General features: G+C 56.3%; 1 protein-coding gene across 1 annotated transcript in view; it reads left to right on the forward strand.

Moving 5' to 3' along the window:
• Positions 1-23,623, forward strand: part of LOC119104516 (netrin receptor UNC5C) — a 104,346-nt gene that overhangs the window by 10,813 nt on the left and 69,910 nt on the right. The window contains exon 2 of the mRNA XM_037228231.1: positions 22,478-22,606. Within this exon, the coding sequence (XP_037084126.1) occupies positions 22,510-22,606 (97 nt within the window). The 5' untranslated portion in view covers positions 22,478-22,509. The remainder of the gene's footprint in view (positions 1-22,477; positions 22,607-23,623) is intronic.

Below are 23,623 nucleotides of genomic sequence, written 5' to 3' on the forward strand. Positions count from 1 at the left end.
TCACGGTCAGCAGTGGTTTGCCTGATAGTCTGGTCTACTCTTACAACGGTTTACCTGACATGTTACTCCCTTAAGTTACCCGAGATCTGGGATCCGGGCTGCATGACCCGGATTTTCGCCCTTATTGAAGGCATGGGACCAGTGTCGGTTCCAGGTCACTTTGCCTGGTTAGCCGGATTTTTCACCCTCTGAATTCGACGGTTTTTGTTGGTCATGGTCAGCCTGGCTCTGCGGAGTCTGGTGGAGATCAGTAGACCCGAGCATGGTTTGGCCAGCACTGCAAAACCTCAGTCGCAGTGCTGGAAAGACGTCGGTGGACGGGCAGCACAGAGCGGTAGAATGCTTTTACAGTAGTCCTAAGCAGAACCGGATAGACACTGATCGATTTTGGCAAAACCAGACAGAGGCTAGCAAACCCCAGTAGACATAGGGGTAAATTTTAAAATGTTGGTTGATCTCAGTAGAGTCGGTAGAAAACAAGGTAGGTGAGTCCAGTCATAATACCCACGGGCGAGCGCATGAATGGACCATTCGAAGGTGATACACACGATTGCTATGCGGCATTCACATCACTGATTCGTAAAAACCAGTTCTCAACGATCCTTCCCGAATGGCTATTCCATCTCACTGAGAAAAACAGTGAGCTGCAGCTGATTTGGGGATATAAGTGAGGTCGTTTGGGAGCGCTGAGCTGGACTTTGCAAGGAGCACGAAGTCCAGCTTAGCCGCTGTGCCTGCATCTACTGCTGCACAACAATTATCTTAAGATGCAGGAGTGGCTTTTTACCACTGAACGAAATATTTGCAGACTTCGGGATTCGAGCTCGCTGTTCGCAGGTAGGCTCCGCCTGCGGTCACGGAGTTCAGGGCAGCTGGCCACCAGTCATCAGGTGAAAAACATGATTTTCAGCGACATTCTTCTTCGGGGGGGGGGGGGGATCATCAGCTGCTGCAACGCTGTGTGAGGTCGTGAGATGACCCTGTGAGCGGAGAGCAACTCAACACAGTGGCTCACCCTTTGAGCGGAGAGCAACCCATCACAGTGTCTCACCCTGTGAGCTGAGAGCAACCCATCACAGCGTCTCACCCTGTGAGCTGAGAGCAACCCACCGCAGTGTCTCGGCCCTCTGATCCAATTTTGTCACACTGTCAGCGGGACTAAGTCTCGGCTTCATTTACCACGTCTCGGCGGGTGCTGGCGGCAGGGCAAATATGATATTCGTGTTCGGTGCCATAAAAACGCCTGAAGCCTCGCGGAAGTGCACGCCGGGGTTGCGTTGTTTGTTTGTCCTGAGACACTCGAGCTTGCTCTTCCGTTTTCGGGGCTGTCATTGTCATTGCAGATGAGCAAAAACGTAGCAGCCGAGCCGCTGCCTGCTGCCTGCGCGCCAGCGAAGGGGTCGGTAACCAGCAGCAGCAGGGGCGTGCGCAGCATCTCATCTCCCGGGTCACGGTACAAAATCCAACTTGGGCGATAGAAAGCACACTCTGACTGTATCCACAGACATGTCCCTTGGAGGTGAGTTATTCCATGAAGAGGGCTTTGACCTCTCTGTGACCCTCAAACACGCCTCTAGCAACCAAGGAAGGGTGGTCTTCAAACTTGAAGCCCCGCTCCGTCCGTCACTGACGCGTTGGGGCGTCGTCCCGCCTCCAGCAAAAACGCACCCGCGCGCCCGGGGCGCCAAAATAAAGCGTGACCAATTGTGGCAACGGCATCGTCGGCAGCTGTTTTACCCGCCGGAGCGCGGCTAACAAGCGGCGCGTCAGCGTTGTCGGTTTTTACCGTCGGCGCCCGTCGAAATCGACGACCGCGGAGGAGGGGGGGGGGGGGGGGGGCAACTGACGCGCGCCCCCGGGGCGAGGCGACGAGACGGGACCCGCCCCGGATGGGGGTAGGGTTAGCGTCGGGGCTGACGGAGGCCTCGGTTCCCCGACGTCGTCTGTGCTGCATCACACCCGCCCGGCCCACTAAGCCGTGATGATATATGGCGAGAATGCCCAATAATTCACCGGGTTCGTTAGCCCAAGTGGTCCGGAGAGACACCGGAGGGTGTCAGCACGGATGACCAGCTTGAGATCTGGCTCGGCGGAGCGCCGCTGTGAGCCCGGTTTCTGATGAATTTCATTCGCTGCTCACTGTCAACGAGACCCTGGCGACGTCACTCAGCTGATTTTTCCCATGACTGATGGTATCTGGTAACAAATGATGGCGGCTGATGGCATAACGACTTATAAAAGCAAGAACACTTTTCTATTAGGATAGTAAATGACAAAGAAAGCACGGTTCTATTGAGCTGTAGAATATCGTTTTCTTTTGGTTGTAGATTCAGTGTTTAATAGCTCTGCTATTGAAGCACTGAATTCCGGCTTTTTTGCATACAGTCTAAGTGCCATCATATGCTTTACGGCATAAGGATGCATTTACTTCACACAGTCCAACAGTCTAAACGCAGTGCACTAAGTGGACATCCGTGAGTGATGGCCGAGATATGAAGCACGTGGGTTGCCCGCCTGCCCTTTTATGGGACTCGCAGGAGTCGGCTCGGATGGGTTCCGCGAGCTGCGTGCTGGTGGCATGCCTTGAGGCAGGGGAGACCGGAGCAACACTGTCCGTTCAGGCCCTCCACGAGACCTTCAATGCTGCCGCCGCTTAATCGCGGCATCCTGCGGGACTTGTATGAGCCAGAAATGACATGGAACTGACTCCGCGTGGACCTTCCTCTTGTATTCATTCGGAGGCTAAGAATGGTAAAGAAACGCGTTATGAGAGGAAATTATCACTTACACTTTTCTTCCCAGTTCATTTTACAGTTCACCTTGGAAAATCTCACTCAGGCTCATTGCTCATAGGCTCATTGAATTGAAAATCGCCACGCTTGCCAAGTACGCCATTGACGCAGCTTCTCTGCTTCCTTCCGATTTATCCAGCTTTCTTCGCCTCCATTCAGAGCTCCTTCTCCCTCGCCCTGGTCCCCTGTGACTAAAACATAAACACAGAGGCGAGGGCGCGATCTCGCGCGCGTTTTTCGCTCCGTCCCGCCGCGTGCTGACCCACATCCTGCCACCACTCGATCTCTGCAGCGACGTCATCGAGCTGCTCGGCGAAGTCCTGGAGGAGGCTGCGTTGGCGTTGCTGTTTGTGGCGCGACGAGGGAGGGCGCCCGGTCGCTCCCGTTTTGGCCACGCGGCCACGTAGCACTGAGCTTGAAGCAGGGCGCGGCGTGAGAGCTCGTGTCGTCTTGAAAACGACGCCCGCTTCCACTCACGTTGTGCCAGAGGTGCAGTGGGCAGAGACGGCCTGCGCGTCTTAAAAGGAATGCAGTCAGAGCAAAGCGTTCTCGTGGGAGGGCAGTGAGAAATTGACCCACGGTTGCCTCGCCCTGTACCCACCCCGGACTGAGTGCAACGGAAGAGCTGTTTGAGGGTGCCGACACAGGTTTTCCGCCCACGTGTGCCGACTTCTCGTCCGGCAATGGATTATGCTTTGCTGTGGGTGCATCCCTGCGTGGGGCGGCGGTTTGGCGCCACACGCACGGCCGGTCATTGGACTCCAAATACGGAACCCGGAAGCCGCCCCGCAGCGGCCGGCACTTCCGCGCGGACGACAGCCTTCTAACGCGACTCCGCGCGGACGGCGCCCCGACGCGTCGACTGCGGCCGTCCGCTGCGGATTCCGCCCATCATCGCCGTCGCTCCGGCGCGTAATGAGGCCCCATCATCGGTCACTCTCCCGCGACCGCGCCTGGTGGCGCCGCGACCGCGCCAGGTGGTGCCGTTCGTCCGGATCGGCTGTCGCTGCAGCGTCCGCGTCCGCCGCGGCCTGTGGGGTCGCCACGTCCAGCTGCAGCGCTGCAATTTGTCGCCGCAGTCCCGTTGGTTGTCTCCCGCGGGAGACAGTCGGGCGGACGTGGCCCGTCTCTCGCCGTCGTCGCGTTCTCCATTGTATCGCTTCGTCGCCCGCGGCGACGCTGGCAGATCGTGGTCGGTGGCAGCTGCGCGGGCGGTCTCTCTGGCTGAATTTGCGGCTATTATGGCGCGGTTTGGTGCTGCTACAGCGGACACGTGGCGCGGTTGGCTTACCCCTAAAACTGGCGGGGCTAATCATCCAGATTACGAAATCCATGTAACTGAGGCCTCAGGTCCAAAGTTGGCAGGCAAATCGTACCCGTTCGACGCGCATTGCCGATGACCCTAACATAATTCAGGCGAATTTCACCCAGCCTTTCACCTCTTATTGAACATCCCCAATAGACTTGCTCTCACCTCCAACAGACTTTTATCTAGCCCCATTTGACCGTTGTTAAGCCACGACAAATTGAGCTGGCCCCGGTAGAACCCGGTAGAACCTGCTGGCCCCGGTAGAACCGACCTTACGCTATCCCGGCAGCCCCCATCCGACCCAGATCCCGAAGCCTGCCGCCGCCAAACCGCCTTCCTCGCCGCGCCCGGGGAGGGGTGATATGGGGGGGGGGGGGGCGATCGAACCGTCGACCCAGCCCCGAAGTCCGAGCCTGTCGCTGACACCCGGGCCGGCCGCCAAACGCCTGAAAGGCGACGGAATTTATTGAAACGTCGCGCGGGCCCGGAAGACGGACGACCGGCTCAGCTGACGCGCCGCCGACCCAACAGGTGGTGTCCGCGGCCGGTGGGGAGGGGGCGGGCCGCGTTACGACACGGCCGTAACGGCGCGGTCGTAACGCGGCCGGCCGGCGGCGCCGCGGTCGTCTCGCATGCCGCTCGCGGTCGGCATGGCTGCGGGGCGGCCGGACGCTCCTGTCAACAGTCTGTGGCTCTGTTGCCTGGGCTCTGTGCGCGCAGCGCGTGAAGAAATGGGAGTCGCTGGGCGTGCTGACCGAGTCTTCTTTCGTCTCCTGTCCTGTTGGGTCTCCTGTGCCTCTGTTGGAGGCGGTACCAGGAGGCGGCTAACTTGGCGCACACTTGGATGTAGGGGCGAGGGGCATGGCCTCTGCGTCAGTGGCCCCTGTTGTAAAAGGCACGTCTGCTGCATCTTCCCCTTGCGTCCCGTCTAGGATGCAGCGGTGTAAACAAAAACAAAACATAGGCCGGAACAAGTAAATGGCAGTCAAAAGGCCGCGTTTCTTGCATCTTTTCTTTGCATCTTGCTTACTACTCAGACATCCCAATGATGGGGCGCAAAGCCGCACAGACGATGCAGACTGACCCTGTTTGACCTGACCTGACCTGACCTGACCTGACCTGACCCTGACCTGTCTCTTCGTCCATCAGTTGAGGAAAGTGGACGCAATGTCCGTTTAGGCATCGGGTAGCGTCGCATGGCGGGCGTTGGGAGAACGTCTTTCATTTTGCCAAGAATTTATTTAACCAGTTGCAGTTGTGGAGCTATGCTTCTAGAACTCTGTTCAAATCAGCATCGTAACTTTGAAAGGATGATAGAACCAAACTTCTGTGAACCGCAGTCACCAACCGCACCCAACTCTTACTCAGCACGAGCTTGAGAGCTGTGCGAGCAAAGCGCCGCTCGCCGGCATGCGAACGCCGCGTGCGCACCGAGCGCAGTAGGCAGGAACCCCTCGAGATCCCTTCATGGCCGTCCCCTCAACCCCCCCCCCCCGCCCACATCTGGACGCCCGTTCCACTCCATCAAGATGGGGTCATTAACGTGAAAAACAAAGGTGCGCCCGGCGGGGCCGCCGGCTCGGTCCGCCGATAACAATTACGATGGGGGTGGCGTCGGCCCTGCCGCGCTGCGCCGAAATGGCCGCGCCGTTTTTGCGGCGCGCCATGGCGGGTGATGACGTCGTTTGGCGCGCCGGACGCGGGATGCGGGCCGGAAAACGAGCGAATCGCATGCTGGCCCGCGGCCTTTTGGTGCACACTGTGGGAGGGGTGTGGTCGGCGTCCGATAGCGCGTCACGGGCGTCACGCACCGTGACGAGTGCGCGCGCGATGCGTCACCATCATCATCAGCTGTCGGCGAGCACCGCGAGACGGACGCGACCCGCTGCGCGCCTCTACGCCTCTGCGGAGCGTCGCCGGCGTCCCAAAACTTTTCGACCTCGGCAAGGCTTTCGACGGTACGGCTGCCGGCCGTTGCGTCGAGCGCGGGAGAAAACCGACGCTCGTCGGAGTCGGCGCGGTTTACGAGCCAATCTGGCCCGGGCCGCTTTATTGGACGGTGTCGGGCCGGATGCGAGGGACGACTGTGACGGCCCCCTGTGACGGGCGCTGTGACGGCCCCTGTGACGGCCGCTGTGACGGCTCGTGCAACTGCAGACGACGGCGGGCCGCCACGACGGTTCGTTGTGACGGCTCGTGCTGCAGCCGACGGCTGTGACGAGCCGTTTCGACGGCTCATTCCGACGGCTGGTGGGGCGGTCGGACGGCCGTGACGAGCCGGTGTGACGCCTGGTGCGTGTCCGAGGGGTGCAGTCGGGTGGTTTGGTTGTGCTTGACGGCAGGTTCAGGACCGGAAACGCCCGATTCTGATTGGATAGCGTTGTGGAGGAGCTAACTAGAAGGGCGGCCGGCACTGGGGTGGAACCCCTCACCCATTGTCCTGCGACCCATTCTTTCAATGCGTAACGCACGCAAATCATGGCGGAACTACCTAGGCGATGGTTATTGGGGAGACCAATGTCCCATAACGTTGGCGCCTTGATGGTCCGTTCGAATATCGCAGTTTCGGGACGGAATCTGCTGAACTGTTATGGGTTGTGCTATAAAGTTGAAGATGGTATCTGACTTACGATCAAAGGCGCCGTTTGGCTTCGCCTGCGCCGGTGGCAGTCCTGAACAGGCCTGCGCAGTTAATCGTCCCTCTCCCAGGCCCGCAGAACTGCTAAGTTTCATGGCCGCCCAAGGGCGCACTCCTAGCATTTAGTCCAGCTCAGCAGGTACCCGACAGTTAGTGCAGGGACGTGGCGCGAGGGCCCGCTTTGGGCGCAGGCGGGGTACCAAGAGCCCGACATTCTCCCTCGGGCGACGGTAGGGTGCTGCCCCTCCAGTTCCCCCACCAACACCCTGCCTCTGTGGCCCGGCGCCGCTCCTCCGGCCTCGCTAATGACTCCCCTCATGGCGTCAGTGACGGATCATTGCACCCGGGCCCGGCAAATGGGATCGCCCTCGAGACGATGCCGCCCCGGCGTCGGCTCGGGCTGGCGAGGCGGGCCGGCGCTCTTCAAAACACCTGGGCCTCGAGATGCGCCGGCGGCAGCGGAGAGGCGGTAGGGACGGGTCGGCCGGTTAACCAGCCGAAACTGATTTACGGGAATCGATTACCGCGACGGCTGGCCGGCCGGCGTGCCGGAGCTCGGGCTGGTTGTGAGCAGATAATGATCTGATGGGAGGAGGTGCAGCTGAAAACACGGCCTGCTCAAGTTCGCACGGACTTCAATTTTCCAGAGGAGGTGGCCGAGACGTTTATTGGGTCGTAAGTATTCTCAGAGAACGGAAAACAACCGACGATGGAATGACGAGGGTGGTGTCCGTGCTCACAGATGATGTATTTTCGATGAATTCGTCCTATTTTCCGGTGTAGTTTTAGTTCGCTGATGCGCTTTGTGGAAAGTTAACGGGAGACTGGACCAAGGTCGCGTCATTGCCTATTTTAAGCATACGCCCCTCCATGCTTGGTACCTTTCCTCAGCGGCGAGGAAGTGACGCCTTTCAAGTGCGCCTGCGAGTGCCACCCGAGGGGCGCAAATGATGGTGCCGATGGACATCGGAGTCCTGTGTTGCGCGAAGCCGAAGGAGGCGAAGAAGCCGCAGTGTGAGACGAAGCACTTGCTTGCATGTCAAACGTCGGAACGAGGTTTACATTGAATGTAAATATGGATAAACACAAGACGTAAATATGAGTGTTAATCTGTGTACCTCAAATACATTCAATAATGACCGTCCTTTCCGATGCCTCCTCTTAAACACATTACCTCAGGCATATGTCAGTGGCTCGTGGCTCATAAGTGAAGCTGGAGGCGTTTCCAAGTCGCATTCAATCATCCTTGACGTCAGACGGGAGTCTTAATGCATGCCTGTCCTCGCGTGCGAGGCGGATGCGGTGCAGGATGCGTTGGCAGAGTCAAACCCAATCTCAGACGAAGAGGAGCCTTGGCCACCGTTACCGCGAGGTGTTTTTCCCGACATGATTTGTGCTGATCATATGCGAGCGTCGACCAGCAGCGATTGAATGCACGCGTGTTTCGGGTTGCATTACTTCCACTCGAAGGAAAAACGAACGTAAACATTGAATATTCAATGCACATTATTCAGCGGAGAGCGAGCCAACATTCACTTGGCGTGTAAAGGGAGGTTGTGAGGATGGGACTGTTCGAGCAAATATGCATCCCTGTGGCAGGAACCGCGTGCGCCTGTACGCCCAAATGACCTGCTGAGCTTGCCGTGCTTAGCACAGGTGTTAGAACTTGCACTTAGCTGGTGCAAGGCACGACGGGCTGTTTTTTAAGTACCTACTCACTTATCGCATGCCTGTCCAGGATACTTTTTGAATCTGGACTGCTATCGGACTAACCATGATGGGTAACTGTAGTGTTTTTTTTTTTACTTTCACGGAACAAAATGGTTATGCACCACACTACAATTCAACTCACAACGTAGATTGGCATTATGAGCTCTGTGGTCTTATGCTGAGTTATGATACTTCAATATACCAGGAGGTGCTAGTTCGGCGGTGTTGTAGAGCAAACATTGGTTATATTACCAGCAGTCTACGTCTCCAAGCTGTGCTTATAACCACGCTGTCCATGCGTAGAACGTTTCAATCACGACAAAAATACCAGTACCTACACCTGCCACCCGTCATCGATTCGAACGATGGGGCACCATGACGTCTCACTTTCTCATGCCATCATCCTGCCGACCGCGCCCGGCCCCTCGCCGATTTATTCATTAATCGCCGATGCCCTGTCGCGATCTGACGTGAGCCGTCGAGGCACGGCTCGGCCCAACGGTCCATCTCCCGACTGTCGAGCGGCCACCGCGTAACTCAATCAGACCTCGCTTCGGATGAGGCCAATCGAAGCCAGTCGCCGCGAATCGGATTAGTGAGGCGGCCGACGCTAGCGCAGGTCGCGGTCTTCGCTGCTGCCGCCGCTGCCGCTGACACCGCCGTTGCAGGCTAAACTGAGATAGGACGTGAAAGGAGCGGCGGCGGTTGAGACAAGAAGGCAACGACCGGACAACTCGATGTGGTCATGCCGGAGAGTTACTGCGTGCAAGTCCCGTCAGGCGAAGTAATTTCAGCTGACCTAGCCGAATCGCAGCAGCAGACGCTCAGCATTCAGCAGATCAGCAGACGCCCAGCGTCCAGCAGCACAGCAGACGCCCAGCGTCCACCAGATCAGCGGACGCCCAGCGTCCAGCAGATCAGCAGACGCCCGGAAGGCCCCGGCGGATTCGCAGAGACGCCGCGAAGCCCGGCACAGCTTACTAGCGCCCATCGATTTTCTGCCGGTGGAAAAATAAACGCCGCGGCGTAGAGCGCCGGTGTACGCGATATATCTTCCCAGCGTAAGCCCTGCTTTAAGTCAACATAACATGCGCCAGACCTACGTCCGACATGGCGAGCGCGCCGATTTCGTCTCGCTTGAGCTCAGAAGCGAGGCTCGTTGACACGAGGAGTTACGGAATAGGCAAGCATGTGCAGGCCGTCATCCTCGTCACGGGCGCGGGGATGGGGCGCCTGCGTGCGCGAGCACCCGAGCTGCGGCGGTGGCGCCATTGTGGTCTGCGCTTTCTCGCTCTCGTGGGGTCGCTGTGGCTGGACGGAGAGCTCACCCGCCGACGTGTCTGTGGTGTCGGCCGGGGCCGCGTCCAGGAGAGCAGAAAACGGGTTGAACGTGCGAGGGTTTCTGAAATTGAATGTTTTTTGCGTTTCGTTTTTGTTTGTCTACGATTTTGTGTTCTATGAAAGTAGCAGCGTCCTGGGCCAAAGGGCCAAATTACAATGGTAATCACGGTATCCTTACATCAAGTAGTATAAAAACTAAGACAAAAAACCAATAACGATTAACCACCCAAACCACGTTTTTAAAGAATACATTTGTGAAAAAGTTAGGGCGAAACGCCGGTTCCATCAGTCTAAAAAAGAAAAAAACACGAGGTTTGTACGTCCCTACTACTGCGACTGCCATCTTATCACATACCTGACTCCGCTCCAGCCGTACCACTCCCCCCCCCCCATCGTGTGCCTGAATCCGCCGCTGCCTCAGCACGGTGTTCACCGACGTCGGCTGCTGCCGGAGAGGTTTGTCAGGAGGTCACGTTCGGCCGTGGTCAGCGCGGTCGACCGCTGACCACGGAATGCCCACCCCTAGGCGGGCCTGACGCCAACCCCTGACCTCGCCCTGACCTCGGCCGTCTCTCGCGGACCTCGGCCGGCCACGAGATACTGCCTGTGGTTAGAGGTCACCCGAGGACTGGGGTTGGATCGGGTCGGGAGGCCTGTTTCTTCCGATAAACGGCCACAGACCGTATGGCGTCAAAGTAATTGTTCTGCTATGAATAGCGATCTCCTCGTGGCGATCCTCCCGGTAGTGTCAGGTGCGTGATCCAAGCTCCAATGCAGGAAACATGCCAACTTTATTGGATTTGATAAGCCTTCTTACGAAGAAATAATCGGCGAACCAAAGGGAGAAATCACTGAATTTCCGCACGCTCCTTCCGCTGCCGCCTCAGCAAAACAAAACATCGTCTCTCTTTCGCCACGCTTGCGGGACCAGAACTCCCCCCGGGAGACCCAAGAAGCGCTTCGAAATTACGGGCCGTGGCAGGAGGCCTCCCGCTTGCGTGATCCGGTTGGCGCCATCGCGTGACCTGCGGGCCTGTTGACATGTGCGGTGCACCGATGGTGTCCGGATCCGACACCGGCAGCGGTCCGCCTCGGTCCTGAGCGGGTCCGCTGCGAGGGGCACCGATGGACAGGGGCACCAAGAGGGGCACCACGAGGGGCACCGATGAGCAGGAGCACCACGAGGGGCACCACGAGGGGCACCGATGAGCAGGGGCACCACGAGAGGCACATATGAGCAGGATAGAGAGCAGTATGGAGAGAGTGCCGCTCTTTTCGACAGGTCTATGTGAATAACCCGTGAACTGCTTCAAACGCTATCGCTACATGTGAATAACCCGTGAACTGTTTAAGCACTATCGCTTCAATCTGTTGAGCATAAAGATGACAGGTGAACGGGCCGTGTCGCGATGTCATGACAAGGTGTCGTGATGTCATGACAAGATGTCGTGACATTGTTGTCAAACACGGCTGTGATCCTGGCCAGCAAAAGGAGTGTGACGGATAGTCGCACCAGCTTTGATCGAAAGTATACCAATGCAAAAATTATTTTACATATTTTTTAAAATTCTTACAAATAAGACGTCCGAAATCGTTTTCTCCGGGGGCCCTGGCCCACCACTTGTTCTCAACAGTCTCCAGCCTCACTTGCCGGAGGTTATTACTTGGACCGCAAGCGGCCGTGCAGAGCGGCGGCGATCAGCTGCACATACCGGTACCTGGGAACCCGGCACTAAAGCTTCCGTGGCGTATCGTCACGTGACATTGTAACTCCGGCTCGGGCTTCACCACCGACTAGCAATGGGACGTAAATGGGCCGTTTACGACCATAAAGGTGCATAGTTGCGCCATCAATGCCGGTTCAAAATCGCGAGGTGGTTTTCTTCGGCGGTGGAGACGGACGAATCCCGGCGTCAGGAGCGGTGGAGACGGACGAATCCTGGCGCCAGGAGTGGTGGAGACGGACGAATCCTGGCGTCAGGAGTGGTGGCGGCGGACGAATCCTGTCATCAGGGGCGGTGGAGCGAACTTAACCACTAAACCATGCCAGGCACTCCTGGCTTTAGGGAGGGGGGGCTCGGCTTAGGGCCACCGATCACTTAAGCACAATATGACAAGTGACAAATATGACACATGCAATATGACAGAGAAAGGGTTTCGTCTTTTGTTGCTTGGGATTGGGACAATCAGCTGGCATTCGACCCGCAACATATCAAGTTCAACCTACTTATGTATCACGACAACCGGAAAGGATGTTCCATTTTGGATTCTTGGCAAATGATATTACAGCTTCCTAGTAAAACAAAAACGACAAAACGAACCATCGCATCTCCTACCGTAGCGAAAAATTGAAAGAAGTAAAATGTGATGCAACTCGTCACAACTTGAGCTTTTTCAATGCTTCAGAAACCCGAGAACTGGATAAATGGATGAATAGGTTTCCTGGAGTTGTTGACCGGGGTCGCAACCCACCCCTCCCCTAGCCGACTGGTCTCGACCTCGGACTTCACGTAGGAGTGACAAGGGCTCCAGCTGCCGCTGTCCCCATTGGCAGGCAGTCCTCTTCACTAGCACGCACGCTGCCTCCTAATCGTTATCGGCTCTGCATGATAAGTGGACGTTCGTGCCCGCTGCTGGCCGGAAGGCAATCCGTATTTATGCGTCCCGTAGCTCTCGCCCTTCGTTAGCGGGTCGCTCGCCGACTGGCCCAATTCAAATGTGATTCATTAGCGTTTGAATTATGCGCGATCGACGCCGCGTTGTTAGAGGCCTGGACGCCCCGATGGCGGCCGTGGGGTGGCCCGACCGGATATGGTGAAACCTGAGAGCGGATGTAAAGGAGCCGAAGTCCTCCTGGCGGAACTGGTCTGACCAGTTGCGCCCAGGGTCGGTATGCCGAGCGTTCGTTCTGAAAATCGCGAGCCGTTGCTGTGAACGCGGGACCGCGAGATCCGTCCTTGCCGGTTAGCTTACTTGGAAGAGCGCTGAACTGGGAAAGAGAAGACCCTGGTTCGAACCCCGAGCAATGTCAAGGAGAGAAGGCCGTGACATTGGCTGACAGCCAAATATTATCCAGCCGTTCTCAGCACTCTACAACATCTGGCGATGGCCGGATGGTTGACTGGCCGATGAGATGCGTAAATACAAGCACATTAAACGAGGACGACAGTTTTAACGATTATGCCATACGTGATATCAAGCCGATGCTGTGAGTGGTGGGAGCCCTTCGTTATTCCGCGCACAGCTGCCATGTACTAGAGACGGTCATGGTGTCCAGAGCACCCCGCCGTCAGTCGGCCTCATTGTCATGGGGGCATGCGGGCCGACGCGTCATCCGACCTCTATGACCGGGGACCTCCAAGGTGGCGGCGCCCACGGCGCGCTCCCCCCACCCGCCATAATATTTATGAACTTCCCTGCAGGGTGGGGGTCGGCAGGGGGACGCCGCGCGGGCGTTCCCGGGCAGCAGCCTGCCTCTCGTCACTGTCCCCTTCCCTCCCCCTCCCGGCCGGGGAGGGTGACGCACGTGACGTCCAGTGTGGGAGTGGGGGGACCCCCAGAAGGGTTCGGTGGTCCCCTGCGGTCGGCACGCGCGGCCCGCGCGGCCCTGTCAACGGCGGACGCTGCGCGGGACCGAGATCCGCGGCGGAAGTGGTGACATCTGCTCGCGACACGAGAAATCAATAATTGGCGCTAATTACGCGGGGTGGCGGTCGCGATCGGAACGATTGGAACGCTTTGGCGCGCAGCCGTTTACATTCGGCGTCATTCGGCCAGGTGACGTCATTTGTCATGGACCGCATTACTCGAAATAACTGCCTTTCGCCGGGGCGGTGAAACGGAACCATCGATTATATGTGCCCGACGCAGAAAAAGTCAGCCGGCTCTCATCTACGCCCACCACAGTTAAGCGACATAAACGTCCTGCGTTTTTCTCCATCATGTCGCTCTACCCAGATGTGCCACGATGGAAGAGCAAGTGAAATATACGGTTGGACGCATCTCAGCTCTTAGTGCCGCGCGGCTTGCGTGTTTCGCCGCATAGAATACCCATGTCGCATATCCATATTGCATGTCGCATAGAATACCCATGTCGCATATAATACCCATGTCGACAATGGTGGCGGCGGCTGTGATTCAACCCTAGAATTCGGCCCTTAGAAACAAACGAGCGCCTGACTACCGCCCAAGTGCAGATTACCGCCACCCATCGCCCGCTCTCGCACCAAATAAGTTAGTGCTAATAAGCTGCTGTTTGCTCTGACGGCTTGTGAATCACGTAGGCAATGGATAATTCTGTGGCCTTCCAGGCGCCGTAAATTTCCTAAGTGTGGCTACTGATCAGCTGTTGGTCGCGGGTTTTCTGATTGCGGTGTGCCGCGCGGTGCCGCACCCTGACCTGCGCGGTGCCGCACCCTGACCTGGATGCTCGTGCTGTGCCGAGTGTCAGGTGTGCAGTAAGCGGAGAGGAAGGCTGGTCAGTTGTTGGTTACTTGTTTCTTGCGCTTTGGGGCGCGCCATCTAAAATCGGTCGTCTGTTGCCAACAACTGGGCACAGCTTGGATTGAGGCTTTATGCTGAACACAGCTGTCTACATTGTCTCATCGTCATGGGAAAAGCAACAAGTACGGAGCCATGCCTTCACGTTTGAGAATAAATGTTAACCGTATAGCGATACACGACAGGTATCAAACTTGAAATTGGCATTGGCCCCCGCTTTTGAGACGTTCCCACGCCACTGACCCCTTCCCTGCCATCCCGAGCCTCTCTCAGGGCGCTCGCCGAGGAGGGTGTCCTGAAACCGCGACCGCGGAAGCCGCCCCATGGCCGCCTTCGGGCGTAGCTCCCGAGCTGGGGAGCGGCGTGAGAATCCGCCGCCGAAAGCGTCGTGAGAGAGCCTCGCAAGATGAGTTATAGGGTCGCGGTGTCGGGAGCCATCCTTTAATCCGCGTGTTGAGAGGCGGTCGTGTTTGGCACGTTTACTGGCGGTGCCGGGGCGGGAGGCGCTGCTGCACTTTGAGGCGTCGCATTGGCGGCGATTCGCGGTGGTGTCTCGCCAGGAGTTCGTTGCTTCGTACGAGGTGTCGTGTTGGCGGCGCTTTGTGGTGGTGTTTCGCCAGGAGTTCGTTGCCTCGCACGAGGCGTCGTGTTGGTGGCGCTTCGTGGTGGTGTCTCGAACGGGTTCCCTCGCCTTGCGTGAGACCATAGGCACACACACCCCAGCGGCGAACGCCGTTGTAACTTCGAATTAATCCTGACATGATGGGTGTAACCACTATGGCAGGGGCCACATCCCCCTAAGTGTCCCGAAATGGGATTTTGTCCCTCCAATTTTGCCTGCATAGTGCACATTTTGAACGTTCTCTTACCCTAAAGGTAATTTTCTCGACTGTGTTTCCCCAGATTTCACTTTCATCCCCCGTCTTTATTTCTTCCCTGCAGTCTCAGAGACGCTGTGGTACCGAGACCTGCGTAGAACCTCGCTTTCACACATGGTGTAGGAACCACAAATGAAGGCTTCACTGAGGACTGGGGTCTCATTCCGAGTCACCCCGCAGCCATCTGGCGTGTTGCCTTGTCGACGTCCCCCTGACTTGCCTTTCGCGGCTCCCAGGCCCAGCATCGCCTCCCCTCCCTCCCTTACCTCCCCCACCAGTCACAAAAAAACGCACTCTGGGACAATGACAGGGTAGGCAGGGGCCGTGATTGCGCCTTTGAAGTGGCCTGGGCCGACCCCATGGTTTCAAGTGGGCTCCAAGCATGGCGTACAGCCCCGGCATTACTTGCTTTTTCACGGGCACGTCACGGACTGACCGTGCCCAAATCACCTCAGATTACAGGGTGGGAACGAGACTCGACCCCAGGGCGCAGCGTGCGGGCCCTTGTTGCACGCGTGGTCTGCCGTTAACGACTGGGTTTGTCGCCGTCCCTGCCTGCAAGAAGGGCTCGAACGCAGACGCCGCTGGTTGTTCCCAGATGAGGGTGAGGTTAGAAGGGATGGTGCGCCGCGAGCGTGCGGACATCGATTAACGCGGATCATCTGGCTCAAACAGTGCCTCGGTCAGTTTCCGTCTTGTGGTACAGCCTGAAGGTACTTCGGTCGCATTCTGCGAGACGGTGCAAATGCGTGCAATCGCACCATAGTAGATATTTTGCCTTTTACTTTTTACTGTTAGTTTCATTTTTCTCCTGCACTTGAAAGCTGCTTTTTCACTGTAGATTGCCGAATTATGTAGTGCATATATATATATATATATATATATATATATATATATATATATATATATATACACTGAAATCCTTTATTCTGTACAGGAGATAGTTGAAATATTGCACCATAACAGTTGGCAAGCACGGGGAAATTTTGGGGTTGGGACTATCGTCCTTGCCTGGTGTGTATGTGCGCAACGTTTCAGCCAGTCGATTCTGTGGTGGTCGGTAGGCCGACATAGATAGCCGAGCTGGGTCATTTTTCGTTGTTAGAACTTGGCATCACTCACCATCTGCAAATATTTTGCGATTTCTCCGTAGAATTGAGGAGTCATATTGGGCTGATGTCTACGCTTGAGTTACCGATGAAATCAACGCTACCAAACCACAACTGTCGCAGGCAGCGCATTGTCTGCGAAGCAGGAATATCTGAAGGCAGCCCAACCGCCCAGAATTCATGCTATGCAAGACATGGCGGAGTTTATCGGCGCATCTTTGGACGTGCGCTACTCTGAGTCGTCCCATTTTGCGGGGCTAATACACGACCACTGCTCGTGAAATACACGACCCGTAACAAGGCACGCTACCAGCGTATTAGGGCCATACTGCGCGTGTTTTTACGCGAGCTTTCCTCGGTTTTTACACGCGTACCTGCTTACCGGCGCGTTTTGTTCCGCTAGCTTAGCGTGCCCCTCAGAGATCACGTGATCATACATTTACTAATGAGTCGCCGGCACATTGCGTCCGTGTCATTCATGCGCGCTTATGCGTTGATTTGATCGATGAATTTTACACTCCAAGTGATCGGCGCAATGTCGTATCAGCGCTGCGATCCCGGCGATCTTTTCATGCCGCTCTGGCTGTGTGGAGTGAAATTTGACAACCGCCCGTCATTAGCTGAATAGGTTCCAAATCCTGAATCCGTGGGTTCACTGAAGCGAGTCATGTCTCCTCCCCTGAGTCTTGATGCGGCCTGCGTGGACCACATAATCTGTAATCTCGCTGTGGAGCGTTAACAAAGCTCCATGTTCAGCCTTCTGCACCGGACATGGAGATATTTGTACAGCGAAAGGGGCCGCGCGGACCTATAGTTACGGTAATAGTCAAAACCTCGACACACAAATTTCGCTTTATCCACTACGAACTGACACCAAGACGGACAAAGCTTCTCTAAGCCCCTAATCTTCTTTACTTTCTTCTCCGTAATCTCCTTCAGTTTCTTCTTTCTTTTTCGCACCCTTCGGACTTCATCGCTCTGTCCGAGTCCTCACCGGAGCTGGCAGCCGGATCTCTCGCGAACGGCTGTCTTGGAAGGAAGGAATGGAAGTCAGTGCCCCCCACCACCCACCCCCACCCACCCACCTTCGTGTTTACCCATCGCAGCCTCGTTTTTATCAGACCCCCCCCCCCCGCAGCTTCCCTTTGGAGCCTCCCTGCCATCGCGATGGCAGAGGAGTCCGACGCATGTGAGGCACTCTGCATCACATCTGAGCCAGCGGTTTCCCATCGGAGCCCGCTCTGCGCTGTGAGCACCTCCGACAGACTCGGGTCAGCTGGGGAGGAGCCGACTCGGACCCGCTGCGACCTCGGGCGACGCGACAACGTTCCTCCATTACACAGATCGAAGCGCGACGCCGCAGAATCGTGCGCGGAATCCGGCTGTCCCGCACACACCGAGCAGGGGCGGAGCCAGGAGAAGGCGCGAGGTCGGAGACACCAGGCAGGGACGGAGTCAGAGGAAGACGCGGGGTCGGAGACACCGGGCAGGGACCGAGTCAGGGGAGGGAATGGGGTCAGAGACACCGGGCAGGGGCGGGATCAGGGGAAGGCGCGGGGTCGGCGATGCCGGGCAGGGGCGGAGTCAGGGGAGGGTGCGGGGTCAGAGACACCGGGCAGGGGCAGAGCCAGGGGAAGGTGCGAAGCTGGGAACACTGGGCAGGAGCTTGTCCAGGGAACGTGCCAGTTCACACTTCATGAGTTAGTCAAGAATGTCTAGTAAACTGGCCACGAGTATAAGGAGGGCTTGCTGCTGTCCAGTTTTAGTGGTTGTGAAGAGACGCTAGTGCTTGTTAATGGGGCGTATGGTCCCATTACACAAATCAAAGCACAAAGCACAAAGCACATGTCCGTACTTATGAATTGTGCTCTGGGGCGGTGATAGACTTAAAAAGTATTTGAGCGATCTGTTCCAGCGGATGCGTCGCCGCGTTTTTCCGTTCCCCTTCGTACTGTTGCCTCTCTCGCTGGTGCCACCACTCCTTACCCATGGCCTTGACTCGCGCTGGTTCCAAACGCACCCTGCCCACACGCAGACACACATACATGCGGCCACACACAGACAAACACATGTAGCCGCATGTAGACACACTTACTCTGCCACCCACGCACGTGCACCGTACACAAACATTGCTGGCTGCGCGCTGTCCCATTCGCTGTCGAGAGGTACACAAAAAGACAGTTTATAGCACCCTCGATCGAGGTTCGCTGCAGTGCTGCCACAGGGAACTGCAGTGCTGCCACAGGAAACTGCAGTGCTGCCACAGGAAACTGCAGTGCTGCCACAGGAAAACTGCAGTGCTGCCACAGGAAAACTGCAGTGCTGCCACAGGAAAACTGCAGTGCTGCCACAGGAAGCGCTGTTACTCCCGTGACGGCGGCCAGTTCAGGGGCGCAGTCCATGTTACGTACAGACGCTGGTCGATATCACAGTGGTGCGGATATAAAAAAGGTACTCTCAGTTATGAATAATTTATGCACAGAATGAACGCGAACGCGAGATGGACGTCTTCACGACTGGTACTTGACGCATTGCTTGATAGTAAAGTTTGCAACATGAACTGGGCTGGCCATTTTCACAATGTGTCCTGTTCTAGCTCGCACGTGGCCCGAGGGGATTGTCGGCATTGTCGCACTAGACAGCGTCGTCGCTGTGTCCACCTGTGACTGAGCTGTGTCGTCGCTGTGTCCACCCGTTACCACTCCCCGTCACTGAGCTTCTCGTCGACCAGCGGATAACGCCATCGGCAGAGATTTTCAGAGATTGTCCTCGATGAGAGATTGTCCTCGCATCGCGGAGATTGCAGAGATTGCAGAGATTGTCCTCGCATCGCGGGGACGGAGCACTCCGCTTTTCCGCCGTCTCCGGGGGGACTCCTTCCGAGGTCTCCGCGTTCTCTGCGTTCTGCTAACATGATATCCGCGTTGCCCACACCCTCATACCACTATCTCCACGTCCTCTGCGTTCTCAAAGTCCAGGGAAGCCAAAATTATACCTTCTTGTTCTCTGCGTTCTCATAGCATTAACTCCGCGTTATCTGTGCTTTGATAGTACAATCTCCGCGTTTTCTGCGTTCTCAGAGCATTAATTCCGCGTCATCCGTGCTCGTATAGTATTATCTTTTCGTTCTCTGCGTTCTCATAGCATTATCTCCTCGCGCTGGGAGCGGGAGCGGCGGTGGGGAGGCGCACAGCGTGGGGGGACACCGGAGCTGTTTGTCGCGGTGTGGGCGGCTGTGACCGGAGCCGGCTGATCACGAGCGTCAGTGTGCCTGCGGGCGCCATCCATTGTGACCTGTCACTGTCCGCGACGGCGCAGGGGTGCGCCCAGGACTGGGCTCGAGGAAGGCCATTCCCATTCGGTGTTTAAGTGTGTGTGTGCAAGATCTTTCCGTCGCTGCAGTGGAGTGGTTGGCTGTTTGTTGGGGTTGGTGCACTGGTGTTTGAGAGCGATTTTTTCCCAAAGATTTGCAAATTCCTTCTGATAACCCGTGTCGCCCTTGGTGGCAACCCAGTGCGCGTCTTTGCCGGAGTTTGTGTGCTGCTCGTGACTTCGTCCTGAGAACGCTCTTGTGCCGCCCCTGTCATCTTCCTGGACTCGCCTCTGCGCGTCCCTTGACGTGTCCCTGAGTGCGCCCCTGCGTCACCACTGATATCTTCCTGGACGTGTCCCTTTACCTTTCCCGGACGTCCTCCTGGACACGCCTCTGCGCCTCCCCGATGTTTCCCTGGGCGCGCCCCTGCGCCGCCACTGATGCCTCTCTGGACGTGCCCCTTCACCTTCCAGACGTCTTCTTGGACCCGCCTCTGCGCCTCCCCCGACGTTTTCCTGGGCGCGCCCCTGCGCCGCCCCTGATGGCCGACACGACAGCCTCCTCTGGCCGGGTGACGGAGCGTTGGCTAACGTCAGGCCGGACCGGCCCGGCTAATAGCTAATGCGTTTTTAATGATGACCGCCGCGTTCCGGCCCGCTCCTCCGCATCAGCTGATGGCCGTCCACTGCGCTGCACGACGCGGCGCAGAAACTTTTAAAAATGTCTGGATTGCGTGAGATGTGGCAAATTATTACGAAATTCTGGTGCTTACCGGTTTGCTGTTACCGTTCACCCGTAAAAAATGGCTTCGGGTTTCGCTTGTGCGTGAGATGATTGCATCTCCACAGGAAAGGCTTTGTTTTTGGTCTGTAGTGCGGTATCATTATCTTGATCTCGTTGGAACATATGCATCATTATTACCTAACGTCCCACTGTTTTTATGTGTGTTCACCTGAGCTCGTTTGTGTTTCGTTTCAAGTTAGCCGGCTCTTTCGACCTGTGCCTTGAGCTGTCCCGGACTGGCATTCAGGGAAAGATCAGGGCCATCATGACGACCACCCTGCTCCCCTCTCGCAAACTCCCCCAAACTGGCGGCGTCTTGCACGTGACAGCTGTAAAACCGCCGCTGCCAGCGCGCTGGCGGTCGGCTCCCGCAAGGCAGTGTGCTGTCACCAACTTTTTTCGTGCGTAGTTTTCGAGGCGCGAAAGCCTGCAATATGTGGACCGGTCGTCGACTTGGGCCGGATGCAACGACAGGGATGTCGTAAAGAAGCCGCAACTTTTCCGGCCGGCTAGGCACGCCTCTCAAAAAGTTTTAAGAGTTGAGAGCTTCTGTCAGCTTCGTGCGCAAGTTAGACGGCTTTTGTCTCGACTCTCCGAAGGCGGAGCGTGCCCCGGATGAATCTGTTTCGATATGAGTCCTGTTTGCTGTCTGTCAGCCACGATGTGACTTCACGGATTGTCTGACGGCAGAAGTGATGTATTAGAATGCCTGTAAAGCACTTATAATCTGCGTTCATCGTCAATAAAAACATCGCCTGACACAGACGCACATGTTACGCACACGTTAACTTAGACGCCTGTGCTATGTTACACGTCATGTTGTCCGATTCCGTCGGGACCTGAAAAGGCGACGCCTTACGCCTTTACGACTAACGAGTTGTCATGGCCTAAAATGTAGTAAGCGGGAGGCCGTATTTTTGGGGCGATTTATGTATGAATCTATCTTATCTCATTTGCAAATGCACTGAACAGCTTACATATCTCGCTATTGCCTCATTTTTGTGAGAGTGAATGACGTTTTGTTGACCGTCGCTGCTACAAAGTGCTAGTGCTTACAAGGTGCGCAAGGTGCTGCAGGTTTTAGTCCCGTAAGGGCTTCCAGGTGTCAGTTTTTAAGGCAGATGGGGCTTGTTTCTGGCCGCAGCTAACCTTCTGGGAATAAAAAAACTCGTCGGCGTTTGGCGCAGACCTGGGTTTTCTAGCGAGGACTGCACAAAGCTTTCTCCTGTGCCTCGCTCCTTCCGCGTGCGGTTTTCCACTTCCGCAAAAGAACCACAACACTGGCGCCGTTCCAGCAACAGACGCGCGTATCAATTCCCGCCGCTCCCTCCTACCATGCAGCACACTCGGAAAACCCGCACCTTCAGCACAGGAGCAGAAGGGGACAGTTTGAGTTTGTTCACCTAAAGGCATGAAGGTCCAAATTTGCTGTTAAACGTGCTGCGTATACGCCATCATTACACGAGCGAACATGTGCCAACGTGGTCCCAATTAGACACGCCCGCATCGCCAGCAAACGCAACCAACCGCTCATTCGGCGTGCGTTATCGGCGCTAGCGCCGCCGCCGAATCAGCCAATCGCTCGACGCTCGCGTCTTCCGCGCGGCGGCTCCTCCGTCCCGCTGTGCGGCGCGGTCGATGCTAACCTGATAATTCCCTATGTCGCGGCCGGTTGCCCGCTAATGCAGCGATCAGCTCCCTCAGATAGTCTCAGGAGCCTGGCGGGCCATGGCCACAGCCGGTTCGAGCCACCAGAGGGCCCGCTCGGATGGCGGGCCCGGCGCGCGCGTAATGGGATGCGCCGTTATCTGTCGCGGAATTCCTGACGGCCTATTAGCGTAACGGGCGGGATTTTTCACCCGGGCTGGCGTTTGTTTCGGACGAGGAGGAATTCCGGCTCGGGAAAGCGAGGGGCGGGATTTCAGTTTGCGTGTTTCGGATGGTGTCAAAAGGAGGCAGGATGGAACGCAGTTACTCACAGCGCACGGAAGTGGATTTTGGCGTACAAGCAGGATTACGTACTCGATCGTTGAACCACATGTGGTTTCTTCGCATCTTCCGTGATAGTCAAACACCCGGCTCATGATCGTGTCCCTTGTTCCAGGTGTGCGTCTTGACCTCTGACAACGTGCCGTAATGGGGACCCTCGGGCGCCTACTGGGCGTGGCCTGCGTGCTGGTGTTGACCTCAGGTCAAACCCTGCGCGGCAGCCCCCACTCCGAACCTGTCGACGGTAAGACGTGCTCACGATTTTATTCACTTTCATTCGCATATCCTGCCCGATGCACATGCATGATATGCATCAGACAGGATGTATCGCATGGCCTGCTTAATGCGCATAGCGCAGTGCTTATGTTAAAAGAAAACTTGTGTTATTGAAGTATCACCTTATCTTGCGGCTCCAGATCAGGATGCACCCTCCAGTAAACGAATCTGTCATCGGGCAGGGTTCGTTTCGGGCCTCGTGCTAAGCTGGCTCTCCTCAGCACATGGTGGCTGCGATTGCCTTTCCGCTTGGGGGTTTATCCCCTCTGACCTGCGACCCCGACCCCGCGACCCTGGCACTGCACGCGCCGGGACTGCGAGCGTTTTCCCACAGGCTCGCCCAGACCTTACCAAAACTATTGATAGTTTCATTTTATATCATTCAATTCAATCTATATCCCACTCAAAGTCATTCCCATTCAACGCCGTCGTATTCACGTTTAGTTCAGTCTCATTTTCAAATTTTCCACATTACATTGCACTTGGACACATTCTTGTTCCCATTTAGTCATATTCCTATTCCATTCACGCTCGTCTCTATTCCACTAAACCTGGCTACCATCCAATTACGTTAGTCACAGTGAACACCAAATACGTATTACAGCTGCATAACCTACAGCAGTTGATGCGCCCCAAAGCCGTCCAAATATGTATTACGCACACAAACATCGGGTACAAAATAGCCTCAGCAGTTACTGCGCTCTTAATCCCAGTAAACTACGATGCATAGCAGCTGTACGGCTTTTGATATCGCTCAATTGACGACTGCAAACTGCGAACTACCAGTTCAAGCCGAAACTAACTCGTCTTTACCACACCTAAGACTTGCTGGGGACGGGGGCGGGGAAACTGGCGTGCGCCATATTTTTCAAGGCTTTGGTGAAAGGGAGTCATGTGCGTTTCCAACGTTGCAGTATTAGGCGTATGTCACGCGGGATGACTTTCGCTCGTTCCGTCAAATTGAGAAATCTGCGCAATTCATGCG

Source organism: Pollicipes pollicipes, unplaced genomic scaffold (genome assembly GCF_011947565.3).
Source record: "Pollicipes pollicipes isolate AB1234 unplaced genomic scaffold, Ppol_2.1 Scaffold_6052;HRSCAF=7182_pilon_pilon_pilon, whole genome shotgun sequence".
Lineage (NCBI taxonomy): Eukaryota > Metazoa > Arthropoda > Thecostraca > Pollicipedomorpha > Pollicipedidae > Pollicipes > Pollicipes pollicipes.